The sequence below is a fragment of the Diabrotica virgifera genome, chromosome 9 (assembly GCF_917563875.1).
Source record: "Diabrotica virgifera virgifera chromosome 9, PGI_DIABVI_V3a".
Lineage (NCBI taxonomy): Eukaryota > Metazoa > Arthropoda > Insecta > Coleoptera > Chrysomelidae > Diabrotica > Diabrotica virgifera.
The window spans coordinates 183,804,961-183,830,900 of NC_065451.1; the positions used below are offsets into that span (position 1 = coordinate 183,804,961).

At 34.9% G+C, this 25,940-nt stretch overlaps 1 protein-coding gene across 7 annotated transcripts in view; it reads right to left on the minus strand.

Annotated features, from left to right (window-relative positions):
* Positions 1-4,317: 4,317 nt before the first annotated feature.
* The window catches only part of LOC126891831 (ryanodine receptor), a 285,318-nt gene continuing 263,695 nt past the window's right edge, over positions 4,318-25,940 (minus strand). For all 7 annotated transcript variants that reach the window (XM_050661137.1, XM_050661140.1, XM_050661136.1 and 4 more), the window contains 3 exons: positions 17,176-17,332; positions 16,831-16,996; positions 4,318-4,751 (listed from right to left, as the gene is read on the minus strand). In XM_050661137.1, coding sequence (XP_050517094.1) covers positions 4,592-4,751; positions 16,831-16,996; positions 17,176-17,332 — 483 coding nt within the window. In that variant the 3' untranslated portion in view covers positions 4,318-4,591. The remainder of the gene's footprint in view (positions 4,752-16,830; positions 16,997-17,175; positions 17,333-25,940) is intronic.

Genomic DNA, 25,940 nt, shown 5'->3' on the forward strand with positions numbered 1-25,940 from the left:
TTTCAACACCGGTGCACCAACAACACAGATGCAATCAAAATCAAAACGGTCTTTATCAAGGCCATTTTTGATGACGACCTCAATTAATATTGAAGGACTATCAGCAGATAAAGAAGACCTATTGTCTAATATGTGCAGAGAACATGGTGTCGATGTTCTACTGGTTCAAGAAACCCATAGAGGTACTGCAAGCCGCAGACCAAGGATTCGGGGTATGAAGCTCATACTGGAGAGACCACACGACCAATATGGTAGCGCAGTCTTCGTCAGACCAGATATCGACGTAGCATCCACATCTCTAACAGATCAAAATGACATCGAGATCCTCACAGTGGAGATAAACTCCTGTACAGTAACGTCAATCTACAAACCACCAAACGCTGACTTTGCTTTTGAGGAACCGAATAACTTTCAATCACAGCAAATCAAATTCGTACTGGGTGACTTCAACTGTCACAGTGTCGCGTGGAGTTACAACGAAACAGATTCCAATGGCGAAGAACTAGAAAAATGGGCTGAAAGCATGAACCTAAAACGTATTCACGATCCAAAGCAGCCTGCGTCGTTCAACAGCGGAAGATGGCGCAGAGGTTACAACCCAGACATATATTTGTCAGCGACAGAATTGGAGACCAGGTGACAAAAATCGTTGGAAGCGCCCTCCCAAAGACACAGCACAGACCAATAATTTGTCTTTCCAACGCGGCAATCAGATACGAAATTGTTCCTTTCAAGAGAAGGTTCAACTTTACTAAAGCAAAATGGGAAAAATTCTCTGAAACATTGGATCAAGAAGTTTCCCAGCTAGAACCTTGCCCTGATTCGTACGATAAATTTGTAGAAATCGTAAAGCAAGTATCACGGAAATTTATCCCTAGAGGTTGTCGAACTGAGTACATAGCGGGGCTCAATGAAGAATCTAAACCCCTACTTAAAAGATACGAACAGCTATATGAAGAAGACCCTTTCTCGGAAGCGACAATACAGGCTGGGGAGGAAATGTTACATGCGATATCCGCCAACAGAACGTAAAGGTGGAGCAAACTGGTCACGAGTCTGGACATGAAACAAAACAGCAGACGTGCCTGGAAGCTGATTCGGAATCTTGGCAACGATCCCGCTGCTCCGGCAGTCAACATGACAGAAGTCACACCCGATCAGATAGCCCATCATCTTCTAATGAACGGTAAGACGACATCAAGAAAGAACAAGGTGAGAGCTCAACGGAATATCGACGAAGAAAGAGATGTTCTAGGTACCTCTTTTTGTCTAGAGGAGATGAGAGGCGCGATCTATCAAATGAAAGATAATAAAGCGGCTGGCCTGGACGACATACGAACAGAGCAAATAAAGAACTTTGGACTAAAAACCGTAGAGTGGCTCGTAAAAATGATGAATTGCTGCATCCGTACATTACAAATCCCCAAAATCTGGAGAAAAGCTAGAGTGGTTAAAACCAGGGAAGGATCCGGCGGATACAAAGAGTTTTAGACCTGTATCTCTCTTGTGCCACCTTTTCAAGGCCTTTGAAAGAATGATACTGAACCGGATCGCAGAATATGTGGAGACTAAAATTATTCCAGAACAAGCAGGATTCAGACCCGGAAAGTGCTGCTGCAGTCAAATTCTTAATCTCACCCAACATATTGAAGATGGTTTTGAACGGAAGGAAATAACAGGAGTAGCGTTCATAGACCTAACTGCCGCCTATGATACAGTTAACCATCAACGGCTACTCGCAAAACTCTACGAAACTACAAAGGATTTCCGACTAACAAGGTTAGTGAAATGTCTCCTCCAGAATAGACGCTTCTACGTAACGCTCCAGTCCAAGAACAGTCGGTGGAGGGACCAAAAAAATGGGCTACCACAGGGAAGTGTCCTCGCGCCGATTCTATACAACATATACACCAACGACCAACCCATACACCAACAAACAAGGCAATTTATTTACGCTGATGATACAGCGGTAGCAGCTCAGGGAAGAACCTTCAATGAAGTCGAAGTGAAACTGACAGATGCCCTGGGAGACTTAGCTCTATACTATGATAAAAACCATCTGAAACCCAATCCCACAAAAACCCAGGTATGTGCTTTCCACCTGAGAAACAAGCATGCCCGAAGGTCGCTGGAGGTGGAATGGCGTGGTCAGATGCTGGAACACAACAAGACGCCAAAATACCTTGGCGTCCGTCTGGATAGAACTCTGTCTTACCGATACCACTGTCAAGATGTCAAGAAGAAAATAAGTGCCAGAAATAATATCATCCGCAAGCTAACTAATACAAAATGGGGAGCACAACCACACACTCTCCGCACTTCTGCCTTGGCATTATGTTTTTCGGCCGCGGAGTTTGGATCACCAGTATGGGCAAACTCTGCTCACGCAAAGAACGTCGACGTGGCTCTAAATGAAACGGTCCGTATAATATCGGGTTGCCTGAAACCGACACCTATCGAAGAGGTATACCCCATTGCTGGAATTGCTCCACCACCTATCAGGAGGAAGGTCACGTCAGAGATATAACGGAAAAAGCAGGAGACGGACCGAAGACACCCCTTATATGACCACCAAACTCAGCCAAGCAGACTAAGATCTCGGAAAAGCTTCCTGAAAACATCAAGATCCATCCCCGAAGCGCCAGAGACGCGCCGAATACACCTATGGCAAGCGTCAGCTACCGCGACACATTTTCCTCCCTCAGAGGAAATGGCTGCTGGACACAATTTACCGTATCCGACTTGGAAAGCGCTAAACAGACTAAGAACCGGCGTTTCACGTTGTGCTAGTAACCTGAAAAAATGGGGATACCAGGAGGACGATACCTGCGACTGTGGCGCGGTTCAGACCAGCCGGCATCTGCTATCATGCACAGAGATGAGAGAGACCTGCACAGAACAAGACTTAATTATAGCAAATGACAGGGCCATCTATGTGGCCAACCATTGGAAATACAGAATTTAAAGTTGTTGGTGTTCCGGACACGGAAAGTAAGTAAGTAATAGATCTTCCGTTAATTATTATTCCTTCACTTTGAGATAGCAATGCTTCTTCAAAAATGGCTTCACTATATGCATTAAAGAGTAATGGAGACATAATACATCCCTGCCGAACTCCTCTCCTGATTTCAATTTCTGGACTGGGTTCGTTATCTATTACAATTTGTGCTCTTTGATTCCAGTAAAGGTTTGTTATTATTCGTAAGTCCCTTTTGTCTATGTTTTTTGTCTTTAGAATTTGGACTAATTTTTTTTTTCAACATATTCCTGTAATCTTTTAGTAGGTCTTTTACATATTCCTGTAATTTGATCGATCCATCTTGTTGGGGATCTTCCTCGTGATCTTCGACCTTCCACCTTTCCTTGTATAATGAGTGTTTCCATGTTTTCTGTGTTTGCTCTCAAAACATGTCCAAAGTATTTTAATTGTTGGAGATGTACTTTACTGGAGAGTCCTTGGCTAACTTTTAGCTCTCTTAAAATTGAATTATTTGTCCTATGGTCGGTCCAAGGAATTCGTAGCATTCGTCTCCAACAGAACATTTCAGTGGCGTCTATCTTTCTTTTTTCCGAATTTCTCAGGGTCCAAGATTCACAACCGTAGGTCAGTATTGGGAATATTAAGCAGTTGATCAACCTCATATTTAACGCTCTTGAAATTTGAGAGTCCTTCCATATTGTGGTCATTTTTGCTGTGGCAACTTTTGCTAGATCACATCTACGTTTTATTTCTTCCTGTAGTGACCCTGTGTTTGTGATGAATGATCCCAGATATAAGTATGAGCTCACAACCTCAAAACGATCAATTGTGGTTGTGTGGATGATTGTTATGCTATCCACTATCATGATCTTTGTCTTTGATATGTTTAATTGTAGACCAAATATTTGACTTTTGTTTTCAACCAGTCGTATAAGATCAACCAGTTCTGCTTGACTATTTGCAAGAAGGGCTGTGTCATCCGCGAAACGTAGGTTGTTTATTTTATGACCATTTATTGAGATGCATTTTTCCCATACTTCAAGTGCTCTTCTCATAATATGCTCCCCATATATAATGAATGATTGTGGAGATAGTATACATCCCTGCCTGACACTCCGTTCTGGATGAAATTCGTTTGAAAGTGTGTCAAGCACTTTAACTGATCCAGTAGTGTGTTCGTATAGTTCAGTTATAAACGAAATGTGTTGTAGTACGCCTGCTTCTTTTAGTATTCGCCATAAGTGTCTCCACTTGACCCTGTCGAACGTCTTACGATAATCTATAAAGCACAATATGGTTGTTTTAGATATGGTTTAAGAAATAATAAAAATACAATATAACAGGAAAATAGTTTAATTATTTAATTACATTTAAAATTCCATACGTTAAAAATCCTTAACTCTCAATCACGTAAGGCATAGATTTTCGAAATATTTAACAAACTCGTACCATTATTTTTCTCTTTCAGAGAACATAAAGCAAATATTTTATGTAATCAGTACTTTTATATACAATGCAAAACTGAAGTTTTTGCTGTGTGGATTTTCAAAGTTGTAAGAAAAAGATTTGGACGAAAATTGAGCTAAATTTTTAAAGTTCGTACTTAGGAAGCTAACCACCTCCGCCTCCCAACTCATCTTCATACTGTTTGCGGAAGCAGTCACCCACTGGGAAGAAGTCCCAGCATCTCTGTTGGTACATGTTCCAGACGTATGTCTCTTGACCGGTGTGTTCTGTATCCGGTTTGTTGATTAAGTGCATAAGGAAGAACCTGAAACCAATATAATTATTATTATTCTGAAGCTATTTTCTTGTGGCATTTTAACATTATTTACTATTTTTAATAGGAATTAATCAAAATTTCAGTGTAAAATACTAGACCAAGGAAATAAGATTTTTCTCGTGACACTGACCCTGCCGTACAAACGACAATTGTTTTAAGTACAAGTGTACAGAAATATCTGAAACTCAGGGTTTCAGAAGGGCGAAGGTCACTCAGGTAGCAAAAAGAGGAGACTTCAGTTGAAAGCGGTGGTGCAAAGAGTAAACATCCATCTAAAAGGTATTGTGTTCAAAATCAGTAGTTTTGCGACATACATTTAATATTTTTTCAATAAAGATGAATATTACAAGTGCCGTAAAAACGCGGATATTAATTGTAGCCTATAAATAAAAAAAATCAAAATGTAATTCCGTACAGGTTGGAATAAATTTTATATCAAAGTTTAGGTGAATACAAAAGATATTTTCAAAAAAGTATCCAAATCATATGAGGGGATCATTGTTGAAATAATTAAAAAGGGGTCATTTTTGCGCAATATTTACTGTTTTAACTGCTGAGGTAATTTACATTTTAATGAAGGTCTTTAGGATTTTTTTCTACAAAGCTGAAGGTTAAAACTTTTACCTAAGTTAAATTTGACCCCCTATTTATTTAAATAATTATATATTAAATTTAAAAATCAATTTTGCAAAAAAATATTTTTTGCGTTTTAAATAAGCACTATAAATTATTCTATTTAATAGGAGAAGTTGCGCTATTTTACCAGTATTAAGAAAAAAAATTGGTTAAAAAATATTTAATAATTTATGAGATATTTAATTTGTTTATCAAATGTTACTATATTTTCAATTGCAAAAGCGCGGTTGTTACCAAAAGAATATAAACCTGTTTAAAATCTCATTACTTTTATTTTTATATATGTTTTCGATAAATGGATAAATGTATTGATAAATTCAAATTTCAATTTAACTCCTCTCTAAAATAACATTTGAAAATTGTTCTAATTTGTTTATAATATGTTTTTTTAATAACGTCGCGGGGAATAAACATTTTGAAATGCTGTTCCGTTAATCGGGTTCCTGGGAATTTTTCACTAATTAACAAATTTTTTTTGTCGGCTTTCTCTTCTCCTTCCGCCGGTAACGTGAATTCTTGTAACATAGTTGGTAACGTCGGTCTACGACACCGACTTTTTTAATAATGAATATCTTAGGTTGTGATCTTCTGTTAATATTTTGATCCGACTAAATGTTTAACATAACTATATTTAAATAACAATATAGTAAGAAATTATCAATATTTATTTATATTCGGGAAAAAAATGCACATTAAAAAAATTGGCTTCTTTTAGATACTAACATAATTGACAAACAATTTACAAAAACATATCAAGTTTTTGAATACAAAATATCAACAAACATATCGACAAGGGTTGAAATGTCACAAAAAAAATAAAATTGTTCAACAAATGTCCAACACAAACTAAAATTATTGTCCGTTTGTTTCCTCATTTTTTTATACACTCCACTGCACCGCACTGTACGGTTCTGGTTCGGAATTAGCACCAATTTCGTCAAAAAGTTGTTGCAACCTGATTTGTTCTTTTTCAAAATCAATATTCACATACAACTCCTAAAATTAATATCTATTATTTAAACTGACTATGGACCAAAAACAACAAAAACATACCGTTAAGTATAGTAACCTCGGTCTCTCACACCGTCAGGTCAAATAACATATGAACTATCCACACTTGGCCACAGATTTTTCAAGACTAAATAGTGTGATGAGAATTTGAAAGCTACCTGGCCGCGCGGACAAAAAAATATGCGCATTTGAGTTTTACCGCCAAAAAGGTTTTACTCGAAGGTTAAAAAAAATAAAAAAAATATTTTTGCTCAGTATTTTAAAAATATTCGACGTATCCTTTTCATACTTGGTGGAAAGTGTAAGTACTATACAACCTATGTAATTATGTTAAATACAAGATTCCGGCTATTACCAGAGGCGTACGACAGTGGACAGTATATGGATGACCCTTCCCAAATTCTACGTCACTTGTGAAATTGACATTTTAGCACAATTTTTAGATTCTCCAATACTCTTTATGTAAATACCATCTTCTTTACTCGTAACGATAAAGTCATTAGTTTTCGAGATATTTGACGTTAAACATGTAACGGTATAGTTATTTAGTTATTTTGATTAATATATTGTGCCGCTTAATTTTTAGTTTCAAATATCTCGAAACTAATGATTTTATCGTTAAAAATAAATTTAATAATATACTCTTCAGTCTTAACGATAAAATCATTAGCTTTCGAGATATTTTAAATTAAAAATTAAGCAATTTTAACTATTTAGAATGGGAAATAAGCCACAATATTATTAAAAAATGATTTTTATTATTAACGTTTCGACGCCCAAATCGGGTGCCGTTGTCAAAATACAAAATACTATTAATATAAACAAAAATGTTGTTGCTTAGTAAAAAAATTCTTCTAATAATTTATTTAATTTGACTCATTTATATCGGCAATTCAGATACATATGATACATTTTAAAGTAGAAGACTTTAAAATGATATTGCCAATATTTATGAGTTGCGTTCCTGGGACGACTTTACTGAAAGATAGTTCATTCGATTACATGAAATCAACCCCAACTCAAGAATATCCGTCAAAAAAAAAAAAAAAAAAATCATAGCATGTGATCTGTCTTTAAAAAGACAACCACATGCAACGGTGACATTAAAATTCTCGCGTTAGAGATCTCATAGTAAATCACGAGGGAAAACCAGGAAAAACCTCGTGATACTATCCCGACATCGTAAGTATTTGGTCTTACATTTAATTTACTCTCAAAATTAATACCAAATTCTGACTTTACTATAATTTTGTTTAAATTATAAATAATATCAATAATACATGGGCATATAAGTAATACTAAAATATAAAATATGTACTAACTCGACTATTGACTTACTAATTGTGGTATTTTCTTTCTATTGACTTCCTCTTTCAGTATGGGTATCCACATCCTACTGCATTCCACCGAGGAATTTGCGACACAATTGGTTTCGTTTAGCATAATTAGAGCTGCTTCTTTGATTTTTCTCTTTTTACTATCTGTTTCTTTCAGGACTATACTTGAATCTCTCCATTGAACTCTATGTTCATTATCCCATGCGTGTTGACATATTTGAGATCTATCAAATTCTCTATTTTTAATATAAGATTGATGTTCACTTATTCTAACGTTTAATGGTCTTGATGTTTCACCTATATAAAACTGTTCGCATTCACAAGGTATTTTATAAATACAATTCTTTGTCCTTTCTTGTTCATTGTTAGGTTTAGTTTTAGATAGAATAGATCTCAATGTGTTGGTTGTTTTGAATGTTGTTGAAATGTTGAATTTATTTCCTATTGTTTTAAGTTTCTCGGATAGTCCTTTTATGTATGGTATTGATATTTTCCTCGTATTATTTCTTGTGAATGTTGTAGGATCCCGTTCTATGTTGTTCTGTTCCATTCGATCCAATCTTGACAATTCCTTATTTATAAACGATAAAGGATAATCATTTTTTAATAAAACAGATGTTAAGAATTGTTTTTCTTCTAAAAAGGAATTTTCATTAGAACAAGTAATTTTGGCTCTATCATATAAGGATTTTATGATTCCCTTTTTAACGTTGATGTTGTGATTTGATTTGTAATTGAGATATCTGTTGGTATGTGTTGGTTTTCTATACACTTGAGTCTCATATCCAGTATCCTTCTTTAAGACTAAAACATCGAGGAAAGGCAGGGTGTTATTATATTCCTTTTCCATTGTAAATTTTATTGTCTCTTCTTGATCGTTTATAATATTCAGGAATGTATCCAACAATTCTGATCTATGAGGCCATATTGAAAACACATCATCTACATATCTCCACCATACAGTGGGTTTTAAATTTTGTTTAGAAATGATATTAGTTTCGAAATCCTCCATAAATATATTAGCCAATAATGGAGATAAAGAGGAGCCCATTGCTAGACCAAAATTTTGTTTATAAAATTCATTATTTAGTTGAAAATAGGTATTATTAGTACATAATGTCAATAACTCCATTATAGCTGATACATTTAGTTTTGTCCTAGTTGTCAATGTATCATCATTCTCTAATTTCGTTTTGATTATGTTTAAAGTTTTATCTAATGGCACATTTGTAAATAAACTGTTTATGTCAAAACTTACTAAAATATTATTTGGATTAAACTCAATAGTTGATAATTTGTTTACAAAATGTTTTGTATTTTTTATTAAGACCATTAAACGTTAGAATAAGTGAACATCAATCTTATATTAAAAATAGAGAATTAATATAATAACACCCTGCCTTTCCTCGATGTTTTAGTCTTAAAGAAGGATACTGGATATGAGACTCAAGTGTATAGAAAACCAACACATACCAACAGATATCTCAATTACAAATCAAATCACAACATCAACGTTAAAAAGGGAATCATAAAATCCTTATATGATAGAGCCAAAATTACTTGTTCTAATGAAAATTCCTTTTTAGAAGAAAAACAATTCTTAACATCTGTTTTATTAAAAAATGATTATCCTTTATCGTTGATAAATAAGGAATTGTCAAGATTGGATCGAATGGAACAGAACAACATAGAACGGGATCCTACAACATTCACAAGAAATAATACGAGGAAAATATCAATACCATACATAAAAGGACTATCCGAGAAACTTAAAACAATAGGAAATAAATTCAACATTTCAACAACATTCAAAACAACCAACACATTGAGATCTATTCTATCTAAAACTAAACCTAACAATGAACAAGAAAGGACAAAGAATTGTATTTATAAAATACCTTGTGAATGCGAACAGTTTTATATAGGTGAAACATCAAGACCATTAAACGTTAGAATAAGTGAACATCAATCTTATATTAAAAATAGAGAATTTGATAGATCTCAAATATGTCAACACGCATGGGATAATGAACATAGAGTTCAATGGAGAGATTCAAGTATAGTCCTGAAAGAAACAGATAGTAAAAAGAGAAAAATCAAAGAAGCAGCTCTAATTATGCTAAACGAAACCAATTGTGTCGCAAATTCCTCGGTGGAATGCAGTAGGATGTGGATACCCATACTGAAAGAGGAAGTCAATAGAAAGAAAATACCACAATTAGTAAGTCAATAGTCGAGTTAGTACATATTTTATATTTTAGTATTACTTATATACCCATGTATTATTGATATTATTTATAATTTAAACAAAATTATAGTAAAGTCAGAATTTGGTATTAATTTTGAGAGTAAATTAAATGTAAGACCAAATACTTACGATGTCGGGATAGTATCACGAGGTTTTTCCTGGTTTTCCCTCGTGATTTACTATGAGATCTCATAACGCGAGAATTTTAATGTCACCGTTGCATGTGGTTGTCTTTTTAAAGACAGATCACATGCTATGATTTTTTTTTTTTTTTTTTTTTTTTTTTTTTGTGACGGATATTCTTGAGTTGGGGTTGATTTCATGTAATCGAATGAACTATCTTTCAGTAAAGTCGTCCCAGGAACGCAACTCATAAATATTGGCAATATCATTTTAAAGTCTTCTACTTTAAAATGTATCATATGTATCTGAATTGCCGATATAAATGAGTCAAATTAAATAAATTATTAGAAGAATTTTTTTACTAAGCAACAACATTTTTGTTTATATTAATAATATTTTGTATTTTGACAACGGCACCCGATTTGGGCGTCGAAACGTTAATAATAAAAATCATTTTTTAATAATATTGTGGCTTATTTCCCATTCTAAATAGTTAAAATTGTAAAAATGCCACAAGAAAATAGCTTCAGAACAACATTAAAAATTAAGCAGCACAAAACATTAATCAAAATAACTGTGCCGTTACATGTTTAACTTCAAATATCTCGAAAACTAATGACTTTATCGTTACGAGTGAAGAGTAAGTTATTTACATAAAGAGTATTGGAGAATCTAAAAATTTCGCTAAAATGGTAAGTTCGCCAGTGACGTAGAATTTGGGAAGGGTCAACCATTTGCTTTCCCCTGTCGTACGCCCCTGGTAATAGCCGGAAACCAGTATTTAACGTAATTTCATAGGGTGTATAGTACCTACACTTTCTACCAAGTATTAAAAAGATACGTAGAATAGTTTTAAAATATTGAGCAAAAATAATTTTTAAAGAAAACACCCTGTAACTCAATAAGGACCCATATTTTATTTAAGTGATTTTGGTTAAATCGTAATACTTGGAGGTCTAGAATCGACAACTCAGAGATTGGACATTCTTAATGAATCCCCATCTATAAGCAAAACTATATCTTTTACTACAAGAAAAAAAAGAAGAAAAAACGACAAAAAAATTGTCAATTAGTGAAAAATTCCCAGAAACCTGATTATTGGAACAGCATTTCAAAATGTTTAATCCCCGCGACATTATTAAAAAACCAAATTATAAACAAATTAAAACAATTTTCAAATGTAATTTTAGAGGGGAGTTAAATTGAAATTTGAATTTATCAATACATTTATCGAAAACATACATAAAAATAAAGGTAATGAGATTTTAAACAGGTTTATATTCTTTTGGTAACAACCGCGTTTTTGCAAATGAAAATATAGTAACAGTTGATAAACAAATTAAATATCTCATAAATTATTAAATATTTTTTAACCAATTTTTTTTATTAATACTGATAACATAGCGCAACTTCTCTCCTATTAAATAAAATAATTTATAGTGCTTATTTAAAACGCAAAAAGTATTTTTTTATAAATTTTATTTTTAAATTTTTTATATAATTGTTTAAATAAACAGGGGGTCAAATTTAATTTAGTAAGTCTTAGGGGAAATATTTGTCTTTAAGCTTTGTAGAAAAAAGACCCTAAAGACCTTCATTAAAATGTAAATTACCTCAGCAGTTAAAAAAAGTAAATATTTTGCAAAAATGACCCCTTTTTAATTATTTAAACAATAATCCCCTTATGTTGTTTGGATACTTTCTTGAAAATATCTTTTGTGCTCACCTAAACTTTGATATAAAATCTATTCCAACCTGTACGAATTTACATTTTGATTTACTACACTACATGTAATCTTATTATACTAGACTATTGTATAATCCCGTGAATTTATACACAATGTTTTAAAATTTACGTAGGAGGACGCAGAAAGAAATACACTACGTACTGAATTACCTAGGATACAAGAACATGTAGTTATCCTACCCGTTTGTATTAAGTATTCTGAATATTGTCGACTACCTACAAAATATACAATGATTTATTATTGTATAACATGACAAATTTAGTTCCCAGCGAACACCTAACCATCCAAAATCAAGTGATCGAATTGACAGAAAAGTACATACATATATCTCGGTCATGAAATCAGAATAAGCAAGGATAATCAGACGAATGTGAATTTCAACGACGAATAACACTTGCTTGGGTGACATGGTTCTCTAAGAAGCATATCGTCGCCTTGATACTATAACTTGATAACTCGAAATTCGTAGTTCTGAGATAAACGGGTTTAAAGATTTTAAAGATATTTGTGCTGCTACTACGATGTTAGTAAATACGGAATTACATGAAAAAGTAAAGTTATCAATTTTTAGCACTACCATAATGTTAACATTTGGTAATGTCGCATGTCGTGCCAAGTTGCATCTAAGTGACTTTTTAACAAAACTAATATTTTAAGCATTTTTTTTTGTGAAAATTAGCCCTCCGCCATGGAGGTTGCCAGATCTGCTAACAATTCTCGATTTTTTGCATTAACATGAACCGAATCAACAGATAACAATTACGTGGTAGGCTCAATGGTTTCAGAAAAACACGTGATACAACTATATAACTAGCGTTAGCCAGTTGTAGCATTCAGTGTACGTCGCATTCACGATAATTTCGATTAAACAATAACTTGATAACTCATCTTGTCAAGTTTTAGCAATGAATATTAGGGGCATTTGAGTTTTATCAACCTTCGTCAATCATAAATAAATACTTAACCCTTTTGGAACGGGTTATCAAGTTTTTACACAATATGGAGGCAAATAAAATACATCTTGTGAACTAGTTATCTCCAAAAAGGTCAATTTTGAAGTTATCAAGTTGTAGTACTAAGGCGACGATATTGAAGAGCAACATCCCGATAGCTATTAAACGGAAGACATTTGACCAATGTCTTCTTTCTATTACGACATACGGAGCAGAAACTCTCGCGTTAACAAAAACATCAGCACTAAAAATGCGAGTGGCACAAAGGCGCATGGAAAGATCGATTCTCGGCGTGACAAAAAAGACAAAATAAGGAACCAAGACCTTAGGAAAAGAAAAGGTATCACTGATGTCGTCGAACGTATAACCAAGCTGAAATGGAATTGGGCAGGTCACGTAGCGAGACTAAAATATTCAAGAGAAGACAAATGCAGCAGAGGGCAACCACCAACACCCTGGATGGACGACATTAAACGAATGTCCAAGAAATGGCAACAAGACGCACACAACCGTAGAGAGTGGCGAAAAATGGGAGAGACCCATGTCCAGCAGTGGATGGAAGAGGTTGCATGATGATGATGAACATGTCAAGTAAGTGAATCAAAAAAATTAAACCGATACATGTTTGCAGGTGTCATAAAAATCGTCAAAGAAGGTCGTAACATTCAGAATTTATAAAGCTCTGGATTTCAAACACCCAACAAACGACGACAGGAAAAATTACCCAAAATTAAATTAGATGGATGTCACCAAGGTATATTACACAAGGAGATATACAATTTTCATCTTACTGAACAACAGGTTCCCACTGTGAAAAAGATTCATCGGATAAGATACAGGAATTTCACCAACTTGAGTTTCGTTGGAGAAAGACATCACATATTAGAAATAATAAGATATGATCTCAGTATCCAAGAACATTAAAAAACCTAGGGAAGAAAATAATTTTATTGTTTTCACTGACGAGACTTATTTGTTAACCAGTTATACTTCAATCAAATATTGGAGTGATACTAGTAATAATGGACTAAGAAACCCTGTATCAAAAGGCCAACGTGTGATCATTGTTAAGACAGGAAACGAACATGCTTTTGTTGATAGAACTTATTTAAGGTGTAAATCGACACCAAAATTTGGGAACTATCATGACGACATGAACTATACAAATTTTAAAAAATGGATGGAAAAAAAATTGTTGTGTAACTTGCCTCTAAACACTGCAATAGTGTTGGATAACGCACCATATCATAATAGGCAAGGGGATAAATAATGTCCAGTGTCCGCATCACGGACTAATACAGAGAGCCAGGGATGTCAATTGCGATGTGTATGCATGTTTCATAGATTTCGAGAAGGCATTTGATAAAGTCCCACATGGAAAACTAATCGATATCCTAAAAACATCAGGACTCGATGGTAAGGATCTAAGACTCGTTTCAAACTTATATCTCCAACAAAAAGCAACAGTTCGATTCGAAAATGAACTGTCCGAAATCTTCACGGTTGAAAAAGGAGTCAGACAGGGTTGCATACTGTCACCAACATTATTTAACATATACTCTGAAAACATCTTTAGAGAGGCCTTGGACGAATCAGAAGATGGCATTGCAGTAAATGGACAACTTATAAATAATATTAGATATGCAGACGATACAGTATTGCTGGCGGATAGTGCGCAGGGGCTCCAAAGGATCATGGATAATGTTGTAGAAGCATGTAACAAATACGGCCTAAAACTAAACTGTAAGAAGACAAAAATAATGATCATTAGTAAAAACACCAACATAAACGCCCAAATTACAGTAAACAATACACCTCTAGAGAGAGTACAGAAAATATGCTACCTGGGCTGCAACATTAAGGATACTTGGGATCATAGCTACGAAATAAAAACTCGTATTGAAAAAGCCAGAAGCTCTTTTAACAGTCTTAAGAAAATTCTCTGCAACTTGTCTTTAAGTATCAATATACGCATAAGAATTCTTAGATGTTACGTCTTTAGTGTCCTCCTATACGGAGTTGAAAGCTGGAGCCTGACAGAAGATGCCATAAAACGGTTAGAGGCGTTTGAAATGTGGTGCTACCGACGTATGTTGAGGGTCTCATATATACACCACACAACTAATATAACTATTATCCAGAGGCTAGGAAAAGACAAAGAAATAATTAACACCGTAAAGAACAGAAAATTGGCTTACTTCGGCCACATTATACGTAATGAAAATTACCGACTGCTGCAGTTGATTCTACAAGGCAAGATTGAGGGCAGGAGAGGCCCTGGACGTAGACGTATATCCTGGCTGGCCAATCTTAGGAAGTGGACTGGTCTAACGTCAACTGATCTATTTCGAGCTGCCGTAAATAGAATAAGATGGGTCAATGTGGTCGCCAACATCTCCAGAAGATAGGCACTTTTAGAAGAAGTCCGCATCACGAAAGAAATATACCATACACACATTCCATGTTAGAGCCCGATTTACATATTATAAAATTACGCAAACATCATTTTGTAAAATATGCAATTGACAGCACTATTCGAAAGCATTGACACGAAGTAATAAGACTTCCATCATACCATCCTGATTTGAACGCGATTGAAATGGTTTGGGCAGCTTGAAAGTCGTATATAAGTTTGAAAAATGTAGATTTTACATTTACGTCTATACAAAAACTAGCAGATGTATTTTTCGAGACATGTCCTGTACAATAATGAAAAAAAAAGTAACTGACAAAGTCATTGAAATTGAAAGCGAATTAATATCTAAAGAGCCACTAACAGGTGCAGCTATAGATAATATTATTATTAATTATTTTAACGATTTTTAACGATGATAAATCAGATTCTGATAGCGATTTCAGACATTTAGCTTTCTACATTGACAGACATGTGCTGATTCAATTGCAGTACCTGGCCAAATTATTAGGCCAAGCAAGGAAAAAATTAGTTATTTCTCTCATGATTATGAATATATTTGAAAAAATATTGTTTTGTTCCTTTTTTGTGAATATGAACTCTTAGCCCAGCCGCACACCAAAGAAACATGAAACGTAAATTACGTTTCATGGAAATAAAACAGTGCTAAACAAATAAACGTCCGCCCATTTATGAAACTCTCCGAAAATAAAAATGTGTCATGAGCATGAATCACACTCGTTTCATTGGTAGGCGGACTTCGAGATTTGTCTAGCAGTGTTTTAGGTTCATGAAACATGTTTTTCGTTTCATGTTTCATGTTTTTCGTTTCATGTTTCTTTGGTGTGCGGCTGGGCTAAAGGTGCGTATCCATTAGGTTCGCTACTCCGCGCTCGCTGCAACTGTTCCAATCGATACGGCATGCGCTCCTTTACATATAAACGTATCCATGAGGTTTGCCGCTCCGTGCCCCTGCAACTGCTCCACATAGTGGACACGTTGGCGCTCCTGGACCATGCAACAGTGCGCGCTCCGCCTCGGCGCTCCAATCGGTGGCGGTTTATATGTAGAGGAGAGCATGCCGTATCGATTAGAGCCGTTGCATGGAGCGCGGAGCAGCAAACCTGAAGGATACGAACCTTAAAGTTAAAACATATTCACAAAAAAGGAACAAAACGGTATTTTTTTAAATATTCATAATCATGAGAGAAATAACTTCATATAGTAAATTTTTCTTTGCTTGGCCTAATAATTTGGCCAGGTACTGTAATTAATAAAATTAGTATGCCTTATTTATATTTACTTGAAATAATTAACAACAGGAATTTCACCAATATACACTATTACTTATTACGTAGGTATAATATTTCGATTCATAGTAAAAATGTAAAAGCATTAGAGAATTATTATCAATTTTAATGTGAAACAGGTAACAAATAAAAAACAGAAAAGCCTTTGAAACCCAATTGATCTGACAACGTCGCGTAAACAAACAAAATTTTCGATCGGTCTGGCCTTGGCGGTTTCAGATATTGCTGTCGACCTGTGCATGCACTTGTTAATGTGGTCTCACGTAGAAAAATTAAATAAACACTCACATGTAATTTGCTAGATTGTGTTCTTGTTGTACGTGCGTGTCGAACCCGTGCGGCACCTTATCAAAGTAATCCTTTCCTATGCCACAGATGAAGCAGTTCGATTCCATGTCTTCTTTCACGCTTTCCAGTTGATCACGAAGCTCACCAAAAGCATCAATGATCAAACCTAAACAAAGACACAAAGTTATATTTAGTACTGAAACTCAAAAATAAAAATGAGTGTTTATAAAACATTTACTGCCACGTTGGTCCCATAATAGAACCAACACTGATGCTGACTCAGCAGGCCACATAAATATATTTAAAAGAAGTGAATTAATAGATACTAGTATGAGGTTGACTTACCCTGAATGATGGCCAACAGAATGACAATAACGAAGAAGAAAAACGTAATGTCAAACATGATACGGTACACTTCGTAGTCATCGCCATCTGGAGGCTCGATTTCGTCACCAATACCACCACCAGCTCTGACACCTTTGTAGAGATGGAAGACGAAACACTGAAAGAAAAACAATAATATAAACACGTTGCTACATATTCTCCACATTGCTGTATTAGTCTAGGCGACAACTAGAGGTCACCGTGGCCTTTACAATTCTGATGGGCAAACTCAACGGTCTCATCGATTTTTGGCTGATTACGAATTTCGAGGGTGATTTCGATCCAAGTGGTAAAAAAATTGTTATAAACAATTTAATTGTTTATAAGGCTCTAGCTCATAAACTAAAAGTGATAAAAAAAATTTCAAATCAAATTTGTTCCTTAATAAAAAACAAAGATAGTGGCGTTTACCAAACTTAAATCCAATTAATAGAACTCAAGATATTGTAAAATTAGTGCCTAATGCAAATTGCAATTTACAAAATAAGTATTTTTCGATCGTAACTCGGCTTCTACGCATGCAAATGTGTTTTTACAAAGTCTAATTTTAAAGCTTAATTTATAGACTTCCAGACAAGGTTTGTTAAATTAATTTATCTTTATTTGTATTAAAGTTATACCCGTTTGAAGTTATAATTTTCTTAACCCGGCACCTGCCACGTGGCTTTGCAAGGCGTCAACTGCCACGTGGGGTGCTCACAGCACCCTTTAAAAATTTTTTGTGATCTACTTGTTTATAAACAAAATAAGGTATTGAGTTTCACAAGTATATAAAAAAACATGTTTTATTAACTTATTACTATTATTATCTACTAATATATTATAAAAGTTGAAAAATTAAATTAAAAAGGTGTTAAAAGCAAATTAGCAAGTACCAACCTATAATAAATGAAGTGAAGTAAAATATCTAAAAAAATTAAAATTTATGGAGTATAGAGACTATATTAATAATTTAAATCAGTTATTACAATAAAAAATGTAAATCTGACCAGTTTATCAAAAACACAAAAAAAATTTAAAACTTAAACTGCCAGACGATGACACCCCGATTCGACTTTAGAGCTACAAGTTCAGAATGACACTAAATAGCCACTTCAAACGCAAACAAATCTATGCTATATAATATTATAGAAAGCTACTATGACGCACAGCACGGTTAACAAACTTGAAATACCAAATATTTGATGAAAATGTGTTATGGGGTGCTGGTAGCACCCCACGTGGCAGGTGCCGGGTTAAAAAAGTTGTACATTAATTTGTTTATAAGGGTGTTATAGTCCACTAACCGAAGCTTTTCACCTCGCAATTTTTACAGAACGGATCGATTCGCTCAAAAATTTGATAATAAGTAGTGGATAGTCCAAGGATTAAAATCTATATGATGCCGAAAGGCGCTTTTACCACGGGGGTGGTTGCCACCCCATCTCGGGGGGTGGACATTTTTTATTATATTTTGACCGCAAAAGTTGATAAAAACATTAATTTGAAGCAAAAAATGTTCTGTACATTTTTTTAATAAAATTAATAGTTTTCGATTTAATCGCTATCGAAAGTGTTAGTTTTATATCGAAAAAATCAATGTCTTTCGATATACATACTCATTTACGATTCACTCAATTTTTGCCGAAGAAAAAAATGTTTCAAAATAAGTTCTTGGGAATTAAATAACGTACAATTTCATATTTAAATATTTTTTCGTATCTCTGATGCTAATCTTTCTATTCTGAAGAAAATGACATTTTTTACCAAACTACAAAAATTCGTTATTCGCTTTTAACCCTAGTTTTTTTAAAAGCTAATCATTCTAAGTCACTCAAACTTGTAGAATCTATTAATAATACATAAATAAAGAAGAACGAATAAGGCCAATGACTAAAAACACCGCTAACTTACATTATTATGCTTCCAATTGGATATCTCCTTTTTTTTTCAAAAAAATATATTGATTTTTTAACCGTAACTTTTTTATTTTTTATCTTAGAAAGTTTGGTGACAAAGAATTTTGTAGGTTTTTACAAGATCTATAAGCATATTGATATTAAATCTTTTTAAATTCCTCAGTCGCAAAAAGAGGTGACTTTGAAAGGGTTGGTAAATGTGATTTTTGCATGTTATTACAAGATTTAATTGTCAATAGCTCACTCAATTTTTGCCGTAAAAAAAATTTTTGCAAACCAGGTTCTTGGAAATTAAATATGCTACAATTTCATATTTAAACATTTCTTCGTATCTCTGATGCTAATCTTTCTATTCTAAAGAAACGGCCATTTTTTTCCAAACTACAAAAATTCGTTATTCCAGTTTAACTCCATTTTTTTCACTATTCACTATTCGCTTTTAACTTCATTTTTTAAACTATTCATTCTAAGCCGGTCAAACTTCTAGAACCTATTAATAATACATAAATAAAGAAGACCAAAAATGGTCAATAACTAATTTTAATTAGGGTGGTGATTAGGAGGTTGCTTACGATCACTTTTTCGCTGAAAAAATAGGGACTGACATTCTTTTCATTATAAGTCACTTAATTTTTGAGCTAGAGACTTTTTTGTTTCTGGAGATAGATATTGTTAAATACTTTAAATTAGTTTAAACAAGTTATCCTCGAAAAATGCATAGTTTTCCCGTTTTTTGACTTTGAAACTACAATATTTAGCATTTGACGAAGAAAAGCTAACATAATATAATAAAGTATAGCTCGATTAATATTGGTCTTAAAAAAATTAGAAAAACTAATTTGTTTATTTCTTTAAAAGGTACATTTTGTTAAGGAAAGTTGTTTTGATAAAACAAAAACTTTTGGAGTTATTAGCACAAAACTATTAAAAACATTAATTTTTTCGATATAAAACTAACACTTTCGATAGCGAATAAATCGAAAACTATTAATTTTACCAAAAAAATGTATAGAACGTTTTTTGCTTAGAATGAATGTTTTATGTTTTTACCAACTTTTGTGGTCAAAATATGATAAAAAAATGTCTACCCCCGAGATGGGGTGGCAACTACCCCTATATTAAAAGCGCCTTTCGGCATCATATAGATTTTGATCCTTGGACTATCCACTACTTATTCTAAAATTTTCAAGCAAATCGATCCATTCTGTAAAAATTGCGGGGTTTTGTCCTAAGCTTCATTACTTGGACTATTAAGCAAATTTGAGCAATAAACATTTATACTATAAATAACATTAATAGTCAGGGATCCCAGGCCTATTTTCACCATTTACTACTAACAAGCTAATTTTTCGTGAATAGCTTCATTTTGACGAGTCGCCCAACTTTTTTCCTTAAAACAATTTCCGTATGTGGTAGATAACAAAGATAGCAGCGATAGTCCAGTCGGGTTAGACGAATAACAGGCCTAACCTTGCATGCCGAGCTGCCCCAAATTGTATTTTTCTAATCTTTAGGGAGGGTCAATATTAGTGTAAATTTAAAATCTCGACTGAATTCCGCCGTTGCGTTAGCTGTTATTTTGATTTTAAACGGGAACCGGTTTTGCTCAATATCTCCGCCATTTTCAAGTTCTCGACAAAAAGTATAACAACTAAAATTGTTGAAAATGTGATTTTATATAATTTCTTTCATTAGAATCTTTTTCGTGCGGTCGATATTTTCAGAGTTAGGGGGGAAAATAATGATAGTTAGAGCATAATTATTGAATTATTTCGTAACTCCAAATTCTTAATCGCCTTCGTTCTCATGGAACAACAGTTAACTCCGAAAGATATTGCGAGACTTTAAAAAGACTAAAGCCACCTTTACATTTACGAGTACTCGGATCCGAGTTACGAGTGGAACTGCGAACGTTCACATTGAATACGAGCGATTCTTTTTACTTTTTCTTCACTTGATGTAAAAATATTCATTATATCTGCAATAGCTTCATATGCATTATTCATTTTGTTGATATCGCGATTCCTTGAGTTTACATTCCAAAAACATTAAAATGATCGGTAAAAATCAATAAACTGTCCCATCTGTTCTCCAGAAAATCTGAGTTCAACCATTTTCTATTTGTAATTACACGTGCTCTCGTATTGCCACTCGGTTTGCATTCCACTTCGATCGATTACTTTTTCAGGTAAATGTTTTCATAGATGAAATGCCTCCCCGGTACAATCGAAATGCCTCCCTTTCGTTAATCATTTAGGCTGATATTTTGTCTGTTTAATCTCTATATAATGCCACAATGTTGCCAAATCTTAATTTAAATAGGTACTATCTATTTTGATTTTTTAATTATTAATGAAGTTAATGCATAACTACATATCTGAAAATTCGACATTTCCTCCACATCTTTGGGCTGAGCAATCTTCATCCTTACAAAGAACCACAAACCCAAGCGAAAGTTTTCATTCCAAGTATAATTCTTCTTTCTACTGCCCCCATCCTAACATTAATAATTTTATTGATATAATTTTACAATTTCAAATAAATACCTACACTAAAATAAATTCTGTTTTGACTCAAAAAAAATTGTTGCTGAAAGTACAGCAAAAATAAGCTTTCTAAATGAAAAAATGTTAAAATTAAGAGAATGTAAAATGAATATATTAGAATTTGTCAGAGTAGTATCATATAAATTTAATAAATATATTATGTAATTTTATATTTCTCTACACATTTTGTAATATTTTCCAAATAAGTTTTTTGTGATGTTATTTTTAACAAATCTATAAAATACTTATTATGTTTTTGTATTTTTTGTCAAATTATTAATAACAAAAAATAATAATTATGTAATGGTTATAAAACCGGACTGGATATCATGAATTATGGTTCTAGGGAAAACTGGCATGTGGCAAAAGAAGTTATAAACCAGGACAAAATCAAATGGGCAATAAACTCATTCGAGCCATATAAATCACCGGGTCCGGACGGGATTTATCCAATACTTCTACAGAAGGGAAACGACCTTCTTTTCAAAAAATTGTGTAAGATACTGCAGGCTAGTTTAGGGCTGGGGTACATACCAAAAGCATGGAGGCTGATAAGGGTGGCTTTTATACCCAAACCTGGCAAAATCGGACAGGAAAGGGCCAAGTCTCTGCGGCCATTAAGTCTGATGTCATTCGTACTGAAGACCTTAGAAAAACTGCTCGATAGGCATATCAGGGATGGTGTATTGGTTGAAAGTCCGATACATCGGGGACAATATGCATATCGAGCGGGAGTCTCCACAGAAACGGCACTGCACCATCTTGTACAGAGAGTGGAGTACGTTCTAGAAAACCAAGAGGTGATGTTGGGTGCATTTCTCGATATTGAGGGAGCATTTGACAACACCTCCTACGAAGCGATCACAAGGGCGATCCGTCTAAAAGGAATAGACGAAACAAACTGTAGATGGATAGACTGCATGCTGAGAAGCCGTGTGATATATGCTACGTTGCTAGGGGATACAGTGTCAGCTCAGGTAGCCAGAGGCTGCCCACAGGGGGGAGTCTTATCTCCTCTATTGTGGAATCTGGTCATGGATGGCCTGATAGCTAGACTCGACAACGATAGGCATCACGTCCTGGGCTATGCAGATGACCTAGTCATCTTAGCCCACGGAAAATTTAATGGTACAGTCAGAGATCGAATGCAACAGGCTCTGACCGTAGTTACAGAATGGACTTCAAATGTAGGGCTTAACATCAGTCCTCTAAAGTCCAAAATCATGAAATTTACTAAAAGAAGGAATTCAGAGGAATTGGGTCCTCTAAGTCTAAATGGTGTACATTTAAATCTGGTGAGTGAAGTAAAGTATCTCGGGATAATATTAGACTCAAGACTTACTTGGAATCAGCAGATAGAAAGAATAACGAAGAGAGCGGTATCTACGTTAATGGTAGCCAGACGTACTCATGGAAAAATGTGGGGTTTGAGACCAGACATGGTATATTGGACTTATAACATGGTGGTAAAACCCACAATTACATATGCATCAGTGGTATGGTGGCCAAAAGTTCAGCAAAAAAGTGCCATCATCAAATTAAACAAGGTGCAAAGACTTGCTTGTCTCGGGATCACGGGGGCTATGAGGGGCACACCTACGGCAGCTATGGAGACACTACTGGATCTTCCTCCTTTACATATAACAATAAGAGGTGAGGCGAGAATGGGCTATTATAGACTGCGAGAAAACCTGAGCAACGTACCAGTTAAATCAGGACATAGTAAAATAACGAATGACATTAATGATGCCGAATGGATGATGATTTCTGACCATATGACATCAAGATATATGCCTGAAGTACCTTTTCAAGTGGACATTTGCCCACGAGACGAATGGGACAGAGGAAACTCTCGACATAGACTGCAGGGTTGCACCTGGTATACGGACGGGTCTAAAACTGCAGACGGTTCGGGCGCAGGGATATTCTATAGTGGTCGAAATTTCAACATTTCTATTCCACTGGGGGAATGTACCTCCGTATTTCAGGCAGAGATTTTTGCAATCTTGCAGTGTGCAAGAGAAAACAACCTGAGGGCATTCGAACTGCAGCGGGTTAACATATGCACAGATAGCCAAGCAGCCATTGGGGCTCTTATAAGCCCTAAGGTGAACTCTAGGCTGGTGTGGGAATGTCGACAAGAACTTGATAGACTGGCACAACATAACAGTGTTATACTGGTATGGGTTCCAGGTCATCGGGGCATATACGGCAATGAAAGAGCTGAAGCACTTGCCAAGAGAGCATCAGCTACAAAATACCTGGGTCCAGAGCCGGCCGTGGGAGTGCCAAAAAGCACCGTCCGCGAACGAAAAAAAGCCTGGATCCGAAGCTAACACAACTCACACTGGGAGAGTGTACCCGGTCAAACACATGGCAAGATGTATATCGGACGGACATGTGCTAGTAGAGCTGAGTTACTGCTGAAAACAAGCAGGAATCAGCTCAGAGTCATAACAGGTTTCCTCACTGGACATGCGCCAGTTAAGGGTCACCTACATACAATGGGGCTGTTTCATGGAGACTTGAGCTGCAGACTCTGTAACAGAGAACCTGAAACAGTCAACCATATCTTGCATGACTGTGAGGCATTGGATCGGAGGCAGCAAACACTTTTCGGAGACATCGAAATGACTCCAAATTTATATGGCACCCACCCACTAGACCTGTACAAGCTGGTACAGGGTTCCAGAATTCTGGAATGGGTTTCATAAACAATGAAAGATGTACAATAAGCCAAGTGGCTGCAGTACAACCGGTTCACAACAGACGGCTTCCAGGAAAAAAAATGGTTATAAAACTAATTATATGTATAAGTTAGTTGAAATTTATAAATACTGCCTAGTGTCAATAATGTTTAATACATAAAGGTTGAAAATAAAATAAATTAAATAACAAAATATCAATTTTGTCGAAATTTACAAAGGGACGGAGATTGTCGAAGATATGGCAACGTCTCACCTTCACATAAAGATTAGAAGCATGTAATTTATTTAGAGCTTGGGAGGCAATTCGTATGTGACCATTTTAGCGACAGGTAAGAAACCCTTCTTCGGGAGGCATTTCATATGCGCCCCTCGTATTCAAGTAGGAAAATGTTCTGAGAAGTCGTTTATACTTCCGAGATACACTCCGAGTAGAGTAACTCGGATCCGAGTACTCGTAAATGTAAATCCGGCTTAAGACGTGCGATCCAGAACCGCCAGCTAGGACGATTGTTCAGTGGTGTAAGGCTTCTCTATGATAACGCTTCTGCTCATGCCTCACAACAAACTGGACAACTGCTGAGAGACAGGGCCGGTTCTAGGGTTTTGAGCGCCCCGGGCAAAACAAGAGTTGGCGCCCTTTCATACGACATATTATATACTGCAAATATAAAAAAAAATAGTAAAAAAGGCAAAAAATCAATCTTTCATTATAAAGAACTATGTAACAATATATTATTTAATCAAAAATAGTACAATAGTCAGTTATTGTTTATAGCTGATGCAACATATGGCGTAGCATAAAAAATGCATTGAAATTGAAGCAACGAAGAAGCGAGACAAAAGATAAAGATAAATGCACATTGCCAACAAACAGAAAAAATGTATAACGTTTTACTTTTACAATACCAAAAAAAGATGCAAGACTGCAAGCGCACAATCTGCATCCCCAGTGACTAAATTGAGGGAGTGGGATCCACATAGCATAAAAAATAAGGAGGATATTCTTTGCAGACACGAGCTTGTACACCTTTATTTCTTCCCTTCATGTTAGAGCCGTTGTCATATCCTTGGCCTCTACAATCATCTAAATTCAATTGAAAATCATTCATTGTTCTACTATATAATGAGTTTGCCTATGCGTCGATATCTAGAACTAAGGCTATGGGAAACAATGGAAGAACCTCGTTCCACCAATATTAGTAAAAGCAGTATAAGCACTATACAAGAAGAACAAAGCAGCTATCAAAACGGGCAATAGAATATGCAGTTCATTTAAGACGAAAATTGGACTGCTACAGGGCTGTTCCATATCCCTTTCCTATTTTAAATATTCCTGGAAAAACCCTGAAACCATGGAGAAAAAATGCGAATGAATGGGTATACCAAAAACAAAAGAATGGGCTGGAAATTGACGAAGGTAAACAAATCAAAGGAACAGACAAGTACAAGTATTTAGGTTTCATAATATCAAACAAAGGAACAACTAAAGAAGATAATATAAAACATAGACTAGGACAAACAAGAGACTGCATATGAAAATTTTGAAAATTAACTCGGTATTTTTGGACAAGAAC